A 19,908-nucleotide genomic window follows, 5' to 3' on the forward strand; every position below is an offset into this window, starting at 1 on the left:
TAAACTTGGGCTCACACTGTACAGTGCTTTCTCAGCTTCTGAAAGCATCTTCATTCACGTGTTGTGAAGCAGTAGTGGCTGTCTTTTCAGACTTATCCTAGTTAAATGATTATAAAGCCCCTTGTAAACCATACTACTTCTACATATAGCATACATAGAAGTACTTCTCTATATATGCTAAATAATAACCACAGAGAAACTTTACAGTTGGACTTCAACCGAGTATTAAATACAATAATTATTTGCAAAAATTAAGTGAAGAGCCCATTCACATTGTTCATCTCTAGGTTTTGCATATGGAAGAAGCTGTCTCTCTCTCTCTTTTTTAATTTATAGGCAGTTGCCTGAAAACTTGAGTGTAATGGTCCCAGAACAGTCAGATTTGGGTCATTCATTATTTGGGGATCTTCTGTTGACTTGGTCAAGTGAGCCACTTTTTCATGAATTAAATGAAGGGAGATGAATAAATGAATGGTTTCCAAGCCGTGCCCAAGCCTGGCAAGTGGAGGGAGAGGGGAAAGAGGAGATAGCAGGGAACCTCCTAATGGTTCAGCCTTCCACTCTTAGATATTGGGGTCCCTCAGATTTTATATGGAAAAGGATTTCATAGCACTTTAGTAAAGAGTCTCAAAGCCTGCTATTTTCCCAAGTTTTTGGACTCTATGAACCAGTTTAAAAAAAAAAATGTGTTAGTCTCTCAGTCATGTCCAACTCTTTGAAGGCCTCCTCTGTCCATGGAATTCTCCAGGCAAGAATACTGGAGTGGGTTGCTGTTTCCTTCTCCAGGGGATTTTCCCAACCCAGGGATCAAACTCAGGTCCCCTGCATTGCAGGGGGAGAAATTTAGGTTGGCCACCAGAGAAATTTAGGTTGGCCAAGGTGGGGAGGGGAGGTATGGCCCATTGGCAAATGGAAAGACTTGATATGAATGCTGCCCTCTGTCACTATAATTGCAAAACACCTCAGAAAGGATATACTCTGAACAAACACGCCAAACAAGCAGGTAAAACCAGTTCTTTGCGTTGAACAACCGCAAATGCTCAGCAGGCTGTTCCTGTTGTGGTGGAGATATGATGGGGCCCTGGCCTGAGCTGAAGGGGGGCTTGTTGAAGGCCGTTGGGCAGGTGCTTTCTGGAGGCCTGTTCCTCAAAAAATCAGTCTTGAATAATGACTTTATTTTACAGCGGGGACTAAAAAGGGCTTGTTCAGTTGTTCTCCAGAGGGTGGTTTCTTTTCTTTTCTTTTTCTTCATTTCTTTTGATTTTTAAAAATATTCATAGATTTGGTAAGGATTTAAGCAGGCGTACATTTTTCCCTGCCACAATTAGCATATCAAAACATTCACATTTCATTCTATTTGAATCTTTTGTCCTCATCGAGCTGTGAATATTTTAAGCAAAAGCACTTCCATAGGATGTATTCTAGCCTTGACAGTTCAATCTGGAAGGAAAACACCACGAGAAAGTTTATAAACTGCGGCTCAGTACTGCAGGGGAAGGGAGGGGCCAGGAAGGGTGTCAGAAATGGACCCTGTGAGCTCCGAATTGTCTGTGGCAGGAAAGGATGGGGTGGGAGATGGGGCCAACTGTCAGATCATGTCACATGGATTTTATCTGATGGAAGAACATCAGATCTCCTGAGATCACATCTAGGTTTGCTTGGAAGTTAAATGGAATCTCAATGATCCTTGGAAAGGAAAAGCCGAGGGTCATTTGGAGTTCATAAAGTCCTAGTTACATGCTTGCTGACATTTAAGATCCCTTAAATGCTGCATAAATTGGAAAGTTTTCTAAAATATACAATTGTATCAGGAGGCTTTTTAATAGTTTATAAACATTATGTCTTATTATTCTAATATTAATATATAATTAATATATTCACGATTTTAACACTTTTGCTACAATGATATCAAGACAGGACAGTTTCAGCTAGCATACATCAAGATGTTGAGGGACTTCTCTAGTGGTCCAGTGGCTAAGGCCCCGTGCTTCCAGTGCAGGGGTCCCAGGTTCGATCCCTGGTCAGAGAGTTAGATCCCACTTGCCATTATTAAAATCCCACATACTGCAAGAAAGACTTGAAGATGCCATGTGCCACACCTGAGACCCAGCACAGCCAAATAAATAAATTCTTCTTTTAAAAAAGAGGTTGAAACTTTTAAAGTCCATTATCAGTTAGGAAACTTGGTTGAAGCAACCTGAAGTCACTCTGGTTAACTGAAGCCAAAAGAGAATTGATCAGAAGAGGATCAGATTCCTCATAGCTGGATGGGAAGCTGGAGACACAGGCCTGGGCAGGAGTCAGGGAGAACAAGAGCACAGCTGAGATCTTGTCCCAGGAATGGTCTGTCTAAGTCTGCGCTGCCTCTCAGTTCTGGTGTGGCATTTAAACCAGTTGACCCTGTGCCTCTGGGTCCCCCCTGTGTTCTGACTGTGCTGAGCCCATGATGGGTTACACTGTTTGTTTAACTTCAACAGGGGAGAAGAGTAGGGTGGGAAGAACACCCCCTTTCTAGCTCCCGTAGTTGGTTGGTAATGGGACCCTGCCGCTCACCCATCTCGTGATTCCCCTCCCTACCCTCCCCAGAAAGGAGAGACTTCAGATGCTAGGCAGCTTAAACAATACAAGTTCATCGTGCAGTTGGGGAGCAAGTTTCTGAGGAAGGTGAATCGTAGTTAAATGAGGCTTAAGGAATGAGTTTTTGGCCTCACTCAAGGGAGCTCAGTGATGTTGTGCAGATTGTTAGACCCTGGGAGCCTCTGGGTCCTCATCTTAAGAAAGGGAGTTTTGATCACAACCCCAGCCCTATGACTCTGCAACCGGAGTCTTCTTTCCAGGAAAAAGATACGAATATGAATAGGATAATAGAAGCAGGCAGATCTCCAAGAAGTGCCTCTTTTAACTTAGAGAATGATAAGTCGAAACTATCTGAAATACAGACGCAGGAAAGCTGGATTTAAGGAGCTCTGCTAGAGAGAAGTCACTGCAGGGTGAGCCGTAGGAATGCCTGTGGACTTAGGAGTCAGCTGCACCTTGCTGCTGAAGCGCTTTCACAGTTCCGCCCTGTACTTGTGGACTGACTTAGAGGGAATCCCTCAGGCTTGTTTTCTCATCTGTGAGGTGGAGATAATACTCCTTGATAACACTCCTTGACCATGGTGAAGATTTAAATGAGCTCCCATACGTCCAAGTGCCTGCTGCATAGGAAGCGATCTACTGAGGTTACTACTGCCCTCCCTAGAGGCCTGGGGATCTGGTTCTAGAACATAGTCCTGCTCTCTGAGTCTCCCCCTGGAGTGGAGGGAGTTAAATGGGAATTTAATGAGCATTTGCCCAGTTCAAGTTCACAGCCCCAGGCTCTAGGCCAGGCCCCCTGTGGGGTTTATAGAAAAGCCAGAGTTTGTCCTTGCATTACTGAGCTCGCCGGCCAATGTCTCCCTGTGCCATACTCTCTGGGAGCAGTGTGAGAGAAGAGTTGCGACCTGGGTAATACCAAACTTAGGAGAAAGTCTTTGTTTTACTTTTATATTTTTAGTATAAAATGAAACACAGATAACCATATAAAACAAATATGTAGTTTACTGAATTATTTTAAAGCAGCCGCCCTTGTAGGTCAAGATAGTGGATCTCGCCAGCACTCTGCAAGCCCTCTACATACCTCATCTCAATGTAACAGCCCCCCAGACCCCCACAGTCGGCACTATCCTGACTTTAAGAATAGTCACATCCTTACCTTTCTCTATAGCTTATCACCTAAATGTGCCTCCTTGGATAATATAGTTTATTCCTACCCTCGTCTTTTAAATGTGATAATGTGTGCTGAGTGTTTTAATCTGTAGGTTTCCCTCTTTATCCCTTTCTCTTTCTTAGAGTTTATTGGTGAAGGACTGGGCTGTTTGGCCCATAGTTTCCTGGGATTTGCTGATTGAATACTGATCCTGGCGCATTTCCACACGTCCCTGTGCCCCCTGGACTTCCTGGCACCTTTTTCATTTTTGTTTTTTGCCTGCACTGTGCAGGATGCGGGATGCTGGATCTTAGCAGTTCCCCATCCGGGAATCGAACCGGGGCCACCTGTGTTGGGAGCATGAATCTTAACCACTGGACCACCAGGAAAGTCCCACCTGGCCCTTCTTATTCCACCAAACACAACGTGTTCTATAAAGGAGCTCAATGGCCATATTGTAGTTGAAGTGGATGGGAACATGGAATCTTTGGTACATGATACACTCATAATTGAGATACCACATACCATCCTCTAATTTCCATGGCAGCTGATTTCTTTTGAAAGAATTTCTAGGAAACCCTTATTTTAGATGAAGTTTACATTGCAGTTCTTACAACTGACTCATTTTTATCCCTCATGCATCTTTAGAATGATATATCAAAGATCAGATCCCAGAAATCCCATTAACCTCTGGGTTATGCAAAAATTAGTTGTTCAGGTTTTCAAGTCTGTGGTGTCAGTAACAGAAACTGTGTTTCTAATATTTTTTTTTGTAGCTTTCTTAAACTGTTCAGGCATATGTAGCTCTGCAAATTCACATCCCACTTATGTCAGCCAGGAAGGGAAAATATGGAGAAACTATAGTTTATCTGAAAGAGTGTGGGAATAGGCTCTTTTAATCAGTAAGTATTCTCCTTAGCTAAATGTGTTCAAACCCACCTTCGTGTATGTGATAGTTTCTAAGGAATTTGTATGCAACTCAATACATACAAATTACATATAAATATAATTTAATGTTTCTTCAGTGAGTCACGATCTTATACTGCTTTACAGCCTTCACTATGGGTGATTTTTTAAAAAATTATTTATAATTTTATTTGTTGACTGAGGTGAGTCTTTGTTGCTGCACAAAGGCTTTCTCTACTTGCGGCAAGCTAAGGGTACTCTTCGACCGAGTCCAGAAGATTGAAATGATAAAATACAGGTTATTGTGTGTTTTGCTAGAAAATATTACCCAGAATCTTCTCACAAATCCTAGTTATTACCACCTTCCATTCATTCTGTTAACATATTATCCTAGCCTCTAGCTAAGCACGAAGTTTAGTTGTGTTTTATGAGTACTCAACAATAGAGAAGAAAATACTATTTCTACATACAGTTCACTGTTGAAACAGTATTAAAATTTCTCATTGAAGAAAAAAACAATAAAAAATAAAATTGATGTTAGGGACTCTGGCAATCCTGCTTTTGTGTATGCCCAAACTCCGGGAGTTGGTGATAGACAGGGAGGCCTGGTGTGCTGTGGCCCACGGGGTCACAAAGAGTTGGACACGACTGAGCAACTGAACTGAACTGAACTGAAGCCTCCATTGCCTGGATGAGGTCCTTTAGGGGTGAGGAATTAGTACATTCTGGGGAATAAACTAATGAATGAACACATCTCTGGTCAGCCTGCAGGTGTCCATAATCCACAGTTTATGTCTCAAAATAAATTTCTGAATCCTGAAGCTTGCAGACTCTCCCAAATAAATGAGAATGGATGGATAGATAGATGACAAATTCAGGAAATGCTCTGTGTTGTTTATCACATGATTGAGTAAGAGTCTCTGCACTGTAGGTGAAAGAATGCAATTAGTAAGTCTGGGAGGATCACAGCAAACTGGGAAATTCTTCAAGAGATGGGACTACCAGACTACCTTACCTGCCTCCTGAGAAACCTGTATGCAGGTCAAGAAGCAACAGTTAGAGCTGAACATGGAACAATGGACTGGTTCTGTATATTGTCATCCTGCTTATTTAACTTATATGTAAAATACATCATGCAAAATGCCAGATTGGATTAACCACAAGATGGAATCAAGATTACTGGAGAAGTATCAATAACCTCAGATATGCATATGACACCACCCTAATGGCAGAAAGTGAAGAGGAACTAAAGAGCCTCTTCATGAAGGTGAAAGAGGAGAGTGAAAAATCTGGCTTAAAACTCAACATTCAAAAAGTGAAGATCATGGCATCTGGTTCCATCACATCATGGCAAATAGATGGGGAAAAAATGGAAGCAATGACAGACTTTATTTTCTGGGGATTCCAAAATCACTGCAGATGGTGACTGCAGCCATGAAATTAAAAGACACTTGCTCCTTGGAAGAAAAGCTGTGACAAACCTAGACAGCATATTACAAAGCAGAGACATCACTTTGCCGACTAAGGTCTGTCTAGTCAAGGCTATGGTTTTTCCAGTGGTCATATACAGATGTGAGAGTTGAACCATGAAGAAGGTTGAACACTGAAGAACTGATGGTTTCAAACTGTGGTGATGAAGAAGAGTCTTGAGAATTCCTTGAACAGCAAGGAGATCCAACCAGTCAACCCTAAAGGAAAGCAACTGAATATTCTTTGGAAGGACCAATGCTGAAGCTGAAGCTCCAATACTTTGGCCACCTGATGGGAAGAGCTGACTCACTCATTGGAAAAGACTCAGATGCTGGGAAAGATTGAAGGCAGCAGGAGAAGGAGATGATAGAGGATGAGATGGTTGGGTGACATCATCAACTCAATGGACATGAGTTTGAGCAAACTCTGGGAGATGATGAAGGACAGGGAAGCATGGCGTGATGCATGGGGTGGCAAAGAATCCGACACGACTTGGAGACTGAACAGCCAGTCTGGGTTTTAGTCCTGGCTCATCTTTTCCTGTAGGTGGCGCTAGTGGCAAAGAACCCCGCCTGCCAGTGCAAGAGATGCGGGCTCCATCCCTGGATTGGGAAGATCCCCCGGATGAAGGCATGGCAACCCACTCCAGTATTCTTGCCTGGAGAATCCCCACGGAGGGAGGAGCCTGGCTCGCTACATTTCATGAGGTCACAAAGAACCAGACACGACTGAGTGACTTAGTGCGCATGCACACACACATGGATTAAAATTAGACAAATATCAATGAAAATAAAATGTGTGCCTCTAATAGCAAATGTTACACAAATCAGTGTGATGATTTCTGTTATGCTAATTTTTATTTTTACAATAGACTTATAATGCTCTATATATGCTATAGCTGAGCTATAGAACAGCCATGGCTTATCTTAGAGTTTAAAAATTCATAAACGTGTGCTGCTTTTGTTTAGGTTCTAGACTGGGGAAGAGAATGCCGCAACCACATCTGTCAAAGACAGGCATGTTGTTTAGTTGTTAAGTGGTGTTTGACTCTTTGCTACCCCATGGACTGCAACACGCCAGGCTTCCCTGTCCTTTAGTATCTCCCGGAGTTTGCTCAATTTCATGTCCATTGAGTCGGTGATGCCATCCAACTAGCTCATCCTCTTCTTGTTAACTTTCTTCTTTCTCTGAAACCTTGGCTCACTGAGAATAGAGAAGTGGGTGAAGTCCATTTCGTGAAGTTGAGTCATGATGGGCCCATCTGTGTAACCTTTGCTGGGCCCCTCTGATTGGCCAGTGGAGGAGAAAAGGGTGAATTCCTGAGCCTCAGTGTCCCCAGTTCTCCCACCTTAGCGAGCCCCCGGTCATTTGCTTTGTCTTGAGCAGTCTGTAGTTTCTACTTCTCCATTCTCCTTTCATTCCTACAGGCCATGCAGGACGCGCTGGCAGACCTTCCGGAATGGTACGGGATAAGAGGCATGCAGGCCCACTGGATTGGGGACTGTGTGGGCTGCCATCTGGACTTCACGTTAAAGGTGATTGAGCAGGAGCATCTGCAGCAGTTAATGCTCACACACCCCCTCTGCCTCTTTAGGCCTCTTTTTAGAAAAGTAGGTGCCTGTATTCATCACATAAATCCTGGAGGAAAGTATAGCACCTTTCCCAAGACAAATAACTGACAGTTATTATTGATTCATGGACAGAGGAGCCAGGAACTGGGGAAGGCCTCTTTCTGGGCATGCTCTGATGTCCTTCGATGGGGACCCCTAAGTAGGCCTGGGGGTAGGCCCTGGGCAGGCCTCCTGAAAGAGGAACTGTGGCCCTCTTCTCTCTCTGTCTGCCCCTGCCTGGGACCATCTCAGGCCCCCACATGCCTGCCGCTGCTGTCCCCGCTGCCTGGGATGGAGGAGGGGTGGGAACAGGGGATGTGGGCTGGGGAGCACGGCAGCCCAGAGTGGGGACTGAGAAATGAAACGACTCTGCCTCTTGTCAGGTTGATGGGCAAGTCACAGGAGAAAAGCTGAGCGCCTACACAGCCACCCCTGAGGCCGTTTATGGCGCCTCCCACGTGGCCATCTCTCCCAGCCACAGGCTCTTGCACGGGCACAGCCCTTTGAAGGAAACCTTTCGGAAGGCCCTCATCCCTGGCCAAGGTGAGTCTGCAAGTTAAGGTTAAGACAGGGGGGTTACATTTCACAGAGTTCACGGTCCTTTCACACATGTCATCCTGTGTGATCTGTTCCTCCCCTTGGCTTGACTTTATGTGTCGATTTTACAACATGAGGATCAGAAAGAGACTTGAAAATAAGTTACTTTGAGTCCAGAGTTTCTCCGCTTCTTAAGTTTTTGTTTGAAAGTTCAACTCTTTCCCTTTAAATATAATCTAGATTCAAAGCTCTTTTCTGATAAGAATAGAATCTTGTGCTTAATTTGTGGTCTCATCATCAAATAAAACTATACTGACAGGGACAGGAAGGAAGCCAGTGAGAAACAGAGGAAACATTTTCAATAACTTAATTTTAGTGTCTCTTAAGAATTCACAGAGTGATCTGAGCAGACCAGCAGGGTCCTGGTCTTTAATGAGAATCAGGCTGACCTCAAATTGGCATAGCAAGTGTTGGTCAGTGAGGGTGAGAAGTGCCTGCGCATTCGTCTGAAGTCCAGGGCTGCGAGCCACAGAGTCCATCTCTGGCTCACGCAGAGGAAAGGGGGAACATACTGGAAAAGAAGAACATACTGGGGAAGAACCAGCCTGGAGGAAGACTTGGCACAGGCAGCCACGGGAGTTGGGGCAGGAAGAATGCAGAATGTCTTAATACCCTGAGGGGGTCTGCTCTCGCCTGCCATCAACACTTGGGGCACTTGCTGTGAGCTCTGTCCTGCAGAGAAACCTGTCCGACTGGTACAGCTGGGGACCCCTGGCCTCTGTGCTGGCCGAAGGAAGGCCAGGTACCTTATTCCCTGATAGGCCCCCAGGACTGTCGTCCGTGAGGAAGGGATAGCTCTGTAAAACTCAGGCTCTTACCACAGGAAAGGGTATGGATCCTGGGCAGGCGAAAGAAACTCCCCTGTAAATTAGAAGTAGGTCTCAGGAGAAATGTAAATATTTCTGTAAAAATCTCAGCCCACTTCACTTTTCATAGACTGTATAAACTTCAACCCAAGGCACACAGTCTGAATTATTGCAGGTCTGTTTAAGTTAGTAGATTAATAAAAATTTTTGAATGGTAGTATAGTTTTGTGTGTTTTTTTTTTTTAAATAATTAGAAGGCATAAAATAGCCAGAAGGAAAGACTCCCTGATCAGATTGGAAAGATAAACAGTGTTGCCCCAGCTTCTCTCTGCTTAAGATTTATAATTGTTAACAACAGTAATACTCAGATCAGTTAATACTTACTGAGAGCCGGCTGCGTGCTGAGCACTCAGGGATGGGTAGGTGGCCACTCACAGTCTTGCCTTCTGGGAGGCTGCAACGGAGGAGACCCAGATGCATACGTAATTCGCTGGCTCAGGACACATATCACTTGGTTTCATCTCTTTTGTTGTATATTGAAATAAAGAAAAGACTCTTTTAAGATTTCAGTGTGTGCTTCTGAAGTCCAGTCTAGCTCTCTCTCAGTTTTATTTTCCATTTATTCAAAAGAAAAATTGGATTCTTTTCAGTGGTTTAAAGGGAAAACTCATCATTTTTACTCTCATGAACATTTTGAGATTTCTTGAGAGCTATGGCAGTGGAATAATATCTAAAATTGAAAACTAAAAAAATGTGAATCTGACCTTCGATTCCTCCTCCGGGCTTAAGTTGGGGACATAAATTAAAATGAAGTAATAGCAGTAGGGGATTAACTAGCTAATAAGTTATAAAAGATAGAGTTCCTGCCGTGAAAGGTACTATATGAACCCAAAACATTTTCACATGTAAGAAATTAAGAGGCTGTTTCAGCATGGGCCAGTTTTCATGGTCATGTTGGTATCAGCACATCTGACTAGGCCTGGTTGGTTTTCTTTTGGTGCTGAATAGCTTATTTGCTTGATTCTCCCCTCTTTAGTCATTTCTGAAATAAATCCAAATGGAATGCTCCTCTTGGCTCTAAATTTTCCGATTCTAATTTTCATAGTGGAAATATTCTTTTTGCAGATGCCAATTTATTCAAAGTCTCTAGACTAATTTACACGTCAGGTCTCTGGATATTGACCTGTGGCCTCAGTCATTCATGGCCAGTACAGCGCTCGAGTGTAACGCGGTTTTCCCGAAGGTGAATTGAAACTGCTGCGTGGATATGGATTCATGCCTCCTTTGGCCCCTAAGGTCACATTTTAAACCTGAGCATCTTATCTCTAGTGTCTTTTACCATTGCCAACTGGCTCCGTTCAGACAGGTGCCTTGGTTTTCCCTCAAATATCTGGTTTTCAGGATAAATAAATATTAAAGCAGTGACCACTTCAAGTCATGGTAGCACCCAGTTGTGATAGAATTTGTCACTTGCACGAGCTTAAATTATCACACTCGAGTTCCTGCAGTTGCTGAGTTGGTGTCTGCATGTGGGCTCCTGACTTGGCACAAGATGACCAAGGTTCTGATCCCAGGTCCATCCTGTGACTGAAGGAAGCTGAGTTTTCTCAGCAGCGCAGGTGATGGGGCTGTCAGGCAAGGTGGTGTGGGGGCCTGGTGGGTACAGAAGGGGCCCCGAGGGGCTCTGAGGAGGAGGAGGATGGACAGGGTGGTCCTGGAGTGTTAGAGTGGAGGCAGCAGAGCTGGCTTCCCCGGTAGTGAGGTGAGAGGTGGTGAAGGCCCTGAAACGGCGGCCATCAGGGTGGACGGGCGAGGACAGCTCTCAGAGTTATGTGTGTAGAAGACTCCTCGGACATCTCCCTGATTTTTGCCCTGGCCGACTGTGTTGCTCATGTTTTTGACTAAATGTACTGTTTTTGCTCAACATCCTGTAATTGGCACAGATTCCTTTAAGAGAGCAGAAAGTAACGCCCCTCTCCGTACAGATCTTGAAATCGAGTGTATTTCCATAATCATTGACACTGTCTCCTCTTCTCAGTTGACTACCTCTGACTTACATCGTGGTATGTAAGCTGTGACTTGATAGGAACTAGAAACCATAAAAAACATCAATAGGGGAAATACTGTCAGAGTTCTAGATGCTGTTCTGCTTTTTCCTGGAGTCTTTTTCTTACACTCCTGATATTAAAATATGCAAACCCTGGGGCTTTGGAGCCATGCATTTCAGCTCTGAGGCACCCATGATCTACACAATGCATTTTTTGCCGAAAGGGTAAATGAGGTCTCGGTAATAAGTGGCTTAGGAACCCTGTTGTTGACACATTAGAGAGAGGCCCCGAAACATCGAATAATTTATGGCTCCCTGTTGCCTTGCCCTGTCTCCATAGAATCAGCGTGAGGGTGGAACAAAGGGCAAGGAACAGAATCCTGTGGGTAATAGTTTGTTCTTCAACCTAACTGTCCCTGCCAGCATCCTTTCAGTTCAGCAGGTGTTAATAGATGCTGTGCGGAGGAAAGCTTCTGAGCTCAGGTAACCTGGCATAAAGCAGAATAAATAGGTTTCTTTGCTTCCAGACTTGTCAGCATCTTCTCTGTGCTGACTGTATTGTGACTGTCTGCAGGGGAACGTCAGGCGACTCTGCTCACACTTACTTGACCACGGGGCCCTGTTTCCAGAGATCCAGGGACCTAGTTGCAGGCAGCACTCCTCTGCTAAGCACCAAAAAGAGTCTCTGGTCTGTTTTTCCAAAGGGCATGAAAGACCTGCCTTGTTTGCAGTGGGGTTCCTGAGAGAGAGGGCAGCTTCTTGCCTAGAATGTTTCCTTTGTAATTACTGGCTGTTAAGTTAGTAATCCTTTGTGTTTTCTAAGGCGTTTAGCTGTGTATGACCTGCTTCAGTTACTTGGGATTTCTCCCTGGCTTCCTGCTTCATGTTGCCTGCACACGGCTCAGGAGAAATGTGGAGAACGCCAATCCTGTCCAAGAACTTCAAATCTTAACTTTTGTTCTTTCTGAGAAATAGGTTGTGACTGGGTACAGCAGGCACATTGCTGTAGGGCATTCATTACAAATCTGCTCATATGTAAATTCAAATACTAACTTTTTTCCTAATTGAAAAACAGTCACAATAGACTTTTATGTCGGAAAATGAAAAAAGTCCAACCCTTTAATCCATACTTTACTTTTTTTCATATTTTTCTGATAATGACTTTATTGATATATATTTCACATACCATAAAATTCATCTATTTAAAGTGTACAATTTAATCGTTTTTTTGTATATCCACAGAGTTGTACAGCCATCACCACTGTCAATTTTAGGACATTTTCATCACCACCACCCCCCCACCCAAAGAAATCCCATACCCTCTAGCAATCATGCTCAATACCTCCTATTTCCCCAGCCCCAGGAAAGCACTAATCTACTTTCAAATATACCACATTTTATTTATCATTCATCAGTTGATAGACATTTTGGTTTCCACTGTCTAGCTAGCTGCTACGTACCTTTGGTACAGATTCTTGTGCGGATATACACTTTTATTTCTTCATGTATCTATCTAAGAATTGAGTTGTTGGGTCTCATGTTAATAGTAACTCTTAACTGGTTGAGGAACCATCAGACTTTCTCAAGGCAGGTGCTCTATTTTACATCCCCAGAAGCGGTGCGAAAGGATCCAGTTTCTCCACATTTTTGCCAGCACGTGTCACTGTCTTTTTTTGTTATGGTCATGCTGAGGGGTGTGAAGCATTATCTCACTGTGGCTTCGAAATGGCTTATTGGCCATTTACATATCTTCTGTAGAGGAATATCTATTCAGAGCGTCTGCTCAATTTTTAATTGAGTTGTCTTTTTATTCTTTAATTTTGATAGTTCTTTATACTAGATACAAGTTTCTTATCAGGTATATGATTACATAAATGTTCTCTAGTTCTGTGACTTTTCTTTTCACTTTCTTGATGGTATCCTTTGAAGCTTGGAAGTTTTAAATTTTGGTGAAGTCCAATTTATCTATTAATACTTGTTTCTTCTGTTGTTTTTGCTTTTGGTGTCATCTCTAAGATGCCATTGCCTAGTCAAAGATCACAAAGGTTTACACCTGTGTTTTCTTCTAAGACTTTTATAGTTTTAGATCTTATATTTAGGTCTTTAATCCATTTTTAAATTAAGTTTAATTTATTCTTTTGCATGTGGTCATACATCTTTTAAATTCGTGTTCCCACACATACTCACCCTAAAAATGAGACCATTCCTGTCTTTTGTTTTTTCATTTTTGACTTAATATGATATCAGAAAATATTTCTTAGTTTTTAGGCAGGCTTGTCTTTAATCCATGCATAATATTCTATCAACTCAATGTACCATAATATTCTAAATCTTCCCTATCATGTTGAATATTTGGCCTTTTTCATGTTTGGGCTATTAGGGAGACAGTTCTTTGCCTCTGTAGAATTAATTCCTTAGAAAACAGCCCCCCCCCCCCCCCCCCCCCCCCCCAAAAAAAAAAAAAGAAAGAAAACATCCCCAAGAGTGTGATTTTTTTTTTTTTTGGTCAAAGTTTATGAACCGTTTTTTGGTTCTTTTCACATGTTGCTTTTATTGGTTTCTGAAAGGGCTAAATCAGTTTAGAGTGTCTTATCCAAATGACCTACGAATTCCAGCACGACTTCACAATGCCGGTGCCCTTCTGATTTTATTTTATTTATCTGTCTTTCGGCTGTGCTGGGTCTTAATTGCTACGAGGGCTTCTTTCGGTTGCGGTGGCTTCTCTTGTTGCCGAGCACGGACTCTCGAGCATACCCCAGTAGCTGTGGCTCGAGGGCTCAGTATTCACAGCACCTGGGCCCTAGAGCTCAGGCTCCGCAGTTGTGGCACACGGGCTTAGTGGCTCCGCAGTGTGTGGGATCTTCTCAGACCAGGGATCGAACCTGCATCTCCTATACTGTCAGGCAAATTCTTTACCACCAGGGAAGGCTTGATGGTACCCTTCTAAAAGTCTTCCCAACATAGCAAGTAAAAAGTAATACTTCAAGATCACTTTCTATCTCGCTTCATAAAAATTAATTTGTGTTTTAAAAAATCTAAGTACCATATGTATATTACATGAAATTTCAGAGGGTACTAACAACAACAATGACTGTAGCCTCCTCACCCAACCTCTTTCAATGATTTGGGGAACATGTTACCTAAGATGTAAGTGTGGTGGCTTGACAGAGTCCTAGGAAACTAGTGAGTGAAAAGAAGTGTGTTTCTTGCACACATGAAGCAAAGAGTGGGTATGACAAGTCTGCTTTGTGAGGTGGTCGGACCGAGGCTTGCTCTTCTGTCCTGCTTGGCCCCTCGAGGATGTCGCCCTTATCTGTGTGTTCTAGAGTGTCCTGCATGTCATCTGCATGGTGATGAGAAGGGGTGGGGGAAGAAGGGCAGCTCCTTTCCTTTGTGAGCGTATCCTCATGCTCTTCTGCACGCACGCCCTGGCCATACCTGGTAGAGGGGGGCTGAGCAGTGCTGCCATTAGCTATGCAGCCGTATGTTCAGCCAAACACTCTGTTGCTGAATCAGAGGGCAAGACAGACACGGGGTCAGCTGGCAGCCTGTGCCCAGGCCAGAGATTTGTGGTCTGTTTGGACAATTATCTTCTGTTTGGATAATTCCAAATTAAGTGTTTTGTTATGACCACATAAATATTGGTCATCTGAGCCAAATATACTCTGATTACATTTTCCTTTTTATATAACTTTGTTTTTCCTGAAGTTCATGATGTTCTCTCTCTTTTTTTTTCATTTGTTTTGTGTTCTTTGAATTTCTGATTGTCTTCCCACGCCCTCCCAGAAGCTCTTTAAAACTCCTTTCCAGTTTTCTACATATTCCGGTCTGTCAGATAATCTGCCCATCCCCTTTTTCCCCTGACGATGCTTCCCAGGGCCTCTGTCCGGTTCACATGTCACCTGGTCCTTCTCCCGGCATCTGCCATCCTGGGGGTTCTGTCTGTCTCTGCTTTGCAGATGTCCCTGCTCTCTTCTCTTGGCTGGATTCCCTGTTTGTTTGCTGGATTCCCTGTTTGTTTCCTGGATTCTGTGTCTGCCTCTTTCTTAATTTACCCCTTTCTTTCATGGGGCTTCCCTGGTGGCTCAGATGGTAAAGCGTCTGCCTGCAATGCAGGAGACCCAGGTTCAATCCTTGGGTCAGGACAATCCCCTGGAGAAGGAAATGGCAGCCCACTCCAGCATTCTTGCCTGGAAAATCCCATGGTCAGAGGAGCCTAATAGGTTACAGTCCCTGGGGTCGCAAAGAATGACTTCACTTTCACTTGCTGGACCACAGCCCAGGGATCATGGGAAGGAGAGGTTTTGTGCTTGTATGTGTGAAAATCAGATCTCTGCTCAGTCGTTCTCTCCTTTGCTATCCACTTCCATCTTTGAGTGTTATGGTTTAAAATTCCAGATATCTTTTAGTTTCACCGTAGATAGATTGTTGGTTTTCTCTTTCTTCTGTATACATGAGGTACTTTTCAAAAGGATAAGGGAGGTGGTAGGAACATCTTTCCTCCACCTTCTGGAAAGCAAAAGTGCCATTTTCACTTCTTTGGTGAGGAGCACGAATGAATATATTCATGTATTTGTTTAATCTTTTGATTCTCCACTAGTGTGAATTATCTGTTAATACCTTCAAAGAACACATTCTATAATAATTAGCACAAAACACAGAGGTTCTAAAGCTTCTTTTTCTCACTTGTCTCCTCTGAGACGCAGAGGGTGTTAGAGCCCCAGCTGACGGGCCTCCACCATTGTTCGCCCTCATTTTCAGATTGCCTGACGCCCGTGACGGCTGTGAACATGCTCACCCAACAGGAAGTCCCGGTCGTCATCTTGGCCAAAGCTGACTTGGAGGGCTCTCTAGATGCAAAAATAGGTAAGTAGCTAGTAAAATGTAATCAGGAGAATGTCTTTAGCAGGCTTAAGATCAAAATACTAGCCTGGAAGAGTGGGCTGTATATTCTGTGATCTGTTTTGCCTCTTTGTAGAAATGAGTGTCCCTTCATTTCATTGTCTCTTATTTAAAGCATTACATTTTGAAAACACACTGAGTATATCGCATCTTGCTACTTGCTACTGAGAATAATCAAAAATGTCTGGCCCATAGATTTTGCCAGTGGAACTAGTTGGTGAGACTTGCCTATACAATGTGGGGAACAATACTACTCAGATAAGAATTCCATTTCAGAACTCATAGAAGCAGCAGCAGCTTCTGAGATGGGGGTTCAAAGCACACATGATTGATGTGGGCTAACTTTTGGGGGAAGACTTAGTGGAGGGGGTGAACTTGAGCCATGCAAGAAAGGGATTGTGAAACAGCAGTAGAATCGAAGGCATTTGTAGAGCTGTAAATTGTACGTGGTTGGTGGCCTTACTCATTGCTGAGTGTTCTAAACTATCCTCACCTAACAGGAAGTCTGGGGTTGAACCAGGGGATGGAACCTAATCATATCCCATCCAAGACCTGCCCTGCAGGGGACCTGACCATCTCTCTTTTACAACTTCCCTACTGTAGATTCCAGCCAGTCACCAGTGTGCTGGAACCTGCAGAGAAGGTTCACCAGTGTGCTGGAAGCTGCAGAGAAAGTTACAGCCACACTCTCTATCTCCTAGCACACAGAAGAAATAGCGTTGCTTATCGAAACCATGTTTTTCCTCATGGTCCTCAGATCCTTTTTTGACAAAGTGATTTGAAGAAACACCAACCCAGAAAACAGATATTTAGCCATTCACGTCATTCTTATCTGACAGTTTAACCTAGAAAATATGTTGCTTAAGAGACATAATTCCTTCTATTACTTTATTTTTTTTTTTTTACAGTTCCGCTCAGATATTTTATTTGTGTTTGTCTTTTTCTTTTTTTTTTTTTGGTGGGGGAAAGGGGACAGGTTGGAAGGGAGACAGAAAAACAAAATCAAAGAGAGAAAAAAAAAAACATGACTCTTCCCACCCATTGCCACCCCTGGCCCCAGGCCTGAGTCGATGAGGGTGAGGATGAGCACACACACAGCGGGAAAACAGCAATAACTTAGGGTGGGGAGCCTTCTATTACTTTAATGCATCTTATAATTAGTAAAATTGATTAATATAGCCAGCCAAGTTGAACAGTAAAGGAACCTCTTGCTGATGTGGCTTCCCCCCCACCCCCCTCATTGGGTATTTTGAGGCAAAGTACTGGCACAATATTGAGAGTTCTGAAGGAAAAGGGAAAAGAAAAAGAGAAATCTGATTTTCTTGGGTATGCATGAAAAATCATTTTTCCTCTTGTCTTCATTTTGCATACTTCCATAATTAACATTTTCTAAGTTATTGTCTGTTGCCCTCCAAGAATAACAGAAACGAAAGTCAACGAGATGAAGTAGGGTTTTCACCATCTTACCGGCATGTTACAAATGGTTTGCATCCTGCTGAGGCCCACGTGAGCAGCACGGGGGCCCAGCGTGAGCTTTATGTGGTCAGGTAAACCTGTGATCACGTCTCCATGGGAAGATTGCTCTGAGTTACCCCAGACCCCACAGGAGTGGAGTAAATGACTGCCCGTTCCTCGTCCATGACCACTTCTTAGCAATCTCCATCGCTTGCCATCTGTCCTCACCCTTCAGGGTCTTTCAAGTCCACTCTGACAGTTTATTTGCTTCATTAGATGCTTTTTGTCAATAATCTCAGCTGGAACAAACACCACAGAGCTTTCCATCATACCGTGCCGTTTTCTATCTTTCCACGGAGGTTTAGAACCCACACCCCAAACATTAAATCACCCTTGTAGGGCAGCGTTCCTTGTTCGTGGCGATCTGACGTGTGTATGACCCTTAGTTTTCTCTCTCTCAGTTGCCGTGTGGCGTGCTGTGTCCACAAGGATGTCAGCAGTTTTGACAGCTGACTCTACAACATGAGTTCTCAACCAGGGGTGATTTGGGCATCAACTGACGTTTGGCAACTGTAGTAACATTTCTGCTGGTAGAGACCAGGGAAGCTCTTCAATTCCTACACTACACAGAACAGCCCCACAACCAACTTCAGAATGTCAAATAGGGCCCAGGTGGAGAAACCTGGCCTACAGAACTGACAGCTGAAAAGGCTGTTTTTCTGAAGAGCTGAAGCTGAAACAGCAGGCCCTGATCCTCTGAATGAGCGATTTCCTTACACTCAGCTCTATCTCCTCAAGGGCATATGTGGGTTGAAGACTAAATGTCTATTCAGAATGTACTGTTGCCTCTGGGAACAAAGCACAGTATGGAGAAACACAGTTGCCAGCTTCCCACTTCCTGCCCCAGTGGATGTTTCTGAGGGGCTGGGAGACGCCAGCGGAGGCAGCCTTGCTGATCAAGAGCACCCCACTGTTCGGTGTCACTGAAGGAATTCAAAGACCAGGCTTCCCCAGGTGCTTGTGATCCACTGTTTAAGTGACAGAAGCACCCAAAATTGTATATTTTAGAATTACAAGTAATTGTTTTTAAAGAAAGTAAACAAAGGAATAAGACTTAACCGAAAGTAGTGTCCATACGGAACACCATGGTGTCAGGGTGGTGAGTTTCCCCAAGACTATTCTCCCTTTTCTCAGTGAATGTGATGTGATTTGATAATTTCTCAGATAAGGTCTCCCTTCAAAAGCTAATGCTGAGTGTCAGTGCTGGCAGTCCTTTTGTGATTTGGGCATTTGCAAAGAAGACATTCTGTGTTTCTTCGCCTTGAACAGGAATTCCCAGCACCAGCTCAGAGGACTCCGCCTTGGCCCAAACCCTGGGCCTGTCCTACTCTGAAGTCCTTGAAACGCCGCCAGATGGCACGGAGAGACTGAGAGGCTCTGCGGAGGTTGGTGGGGCCTAAGAATTCACTTCTACACTCACGGCCTTCACATGAGCTTCCTGATGCATTTCCTTCCGATGCAAGTCACAGCCGACCATTCACCATTGCACGCATCCCCACACCGAACAGTCTTGCAGCCTCGCTTCTAAATCTATGAAACCAAAATAATGTTCTTTTATTACTATTATTATTTACTTCTATTTATTTATTTTGGCCGCACAGGATCTTAATTGCAGCTTGTGAACTCTTAGTTGCGACACGTGGGATCTAATTTCCTGACCCGAGGTTGAACCCAGGTCCCCTGTATTGGGAGCATGGAGCCTTAGCCACTGGACCACCAGGGAAACCCAAAATGATGTTCTTTTTTAGGATCTAAAAGCTTCTCAACTCCAAGTTGAACCTGATCCCTGAATAGTATCATTGTCGGAATAGCTAATACCTTATTTTGGGAATCTTCTGCTTGAGAAAAATGACCTCCTCCAGGGAAACTGGTTCCTTGAGGCAGTTGACCCAAATTGGCTTTACCTTTTAGAGCTCTCTCTTCTCCCCAGATGCTTATTTCCAGACAGTGGCAGTCCAGGGTGGTGGCCTCAGGGTGGCAGCTCATTCTGACCGCTCTCCTTCCCCTCTCAGTTCACAGGTATGAAGCGGCAGGATGCATTTCTAGCCCTGACTCAGAAAGCCCGGAGGGAGAGAGTAGGTGGTGACGTGACGAGTGATAAACTGAAGGACTGGCTGATCTCGAGGCAGCGGTACTGGGGCACGCCCATCCCCATGGTCCACTGTCCGGTCTGCGGGCCCGTGCCCGTGCCTTTGGAGGACTTGCCCGTGACCTTGCCCAGCATCACCTCTTTCACCGGCAAGGGAGGCTCCCCACTGGCATCAGCTTCCGAGTGGGTAAACTGCTCCTGCCCTAGGTAAGGAGCCATACCCCTCAGCCATGACCCTG

The 19,908-nt window shown here is 44.1% G+C and overlaps 1 protein-coding gene across 1 annotated transcript in view; it reads left to right on the forward strand.

The window, feature by feature from the left end:
- LARS2 (leucyl-tRNA synthetase 2, mitochondrial) overlaps positions 1 to 19,908 on the forward strand; it is a 146,330-nt gene that overhangs the window by 79,216 nt on the left and 47,206 nt on the right. The window contains exons 8-12 of the mRNA XM_040246784.1: positions 7,531 to 7,638; positions 8,097 to 8,256; positions 15,925 to 16,029; positions 18,850 to 18,965; positions 19,593 to 19,876. Coding sequence (XP_040102718.1) covers positions 7,531 to 7,638; positions 8,097 to 8,256; positions 15,925 to 16,029; positions 18,850 to 18,965; positions 19,593 to 19,876 — 773 coding nt within the window. The remainder of the gene's footprint in view (positions 1 to 7,530; positions 7,639 to 8,096; positions 8,257 to 15,924; positions 16,030 to 18,849; positions 18,966 to 19,592; positions 19,877 to 19,908) is intronic.

Source organism: Oryx dammah, unplaced genomic scaffold (assembly GCF_014754425.2).
Source record: "Oryx dammah isolate SB20612 unplaced genomic scaffold, SCBI_Odam_1.1 HiC_scaffold_9, whole genome shotgun sequence".
Classification (NCBI taxonomy): domain Eukaryota; kingdom Metazoa; phylum Chordata; class Mammalia; order Artiodactyla; family Bovidae; genus Oryx; species Oryx dammah.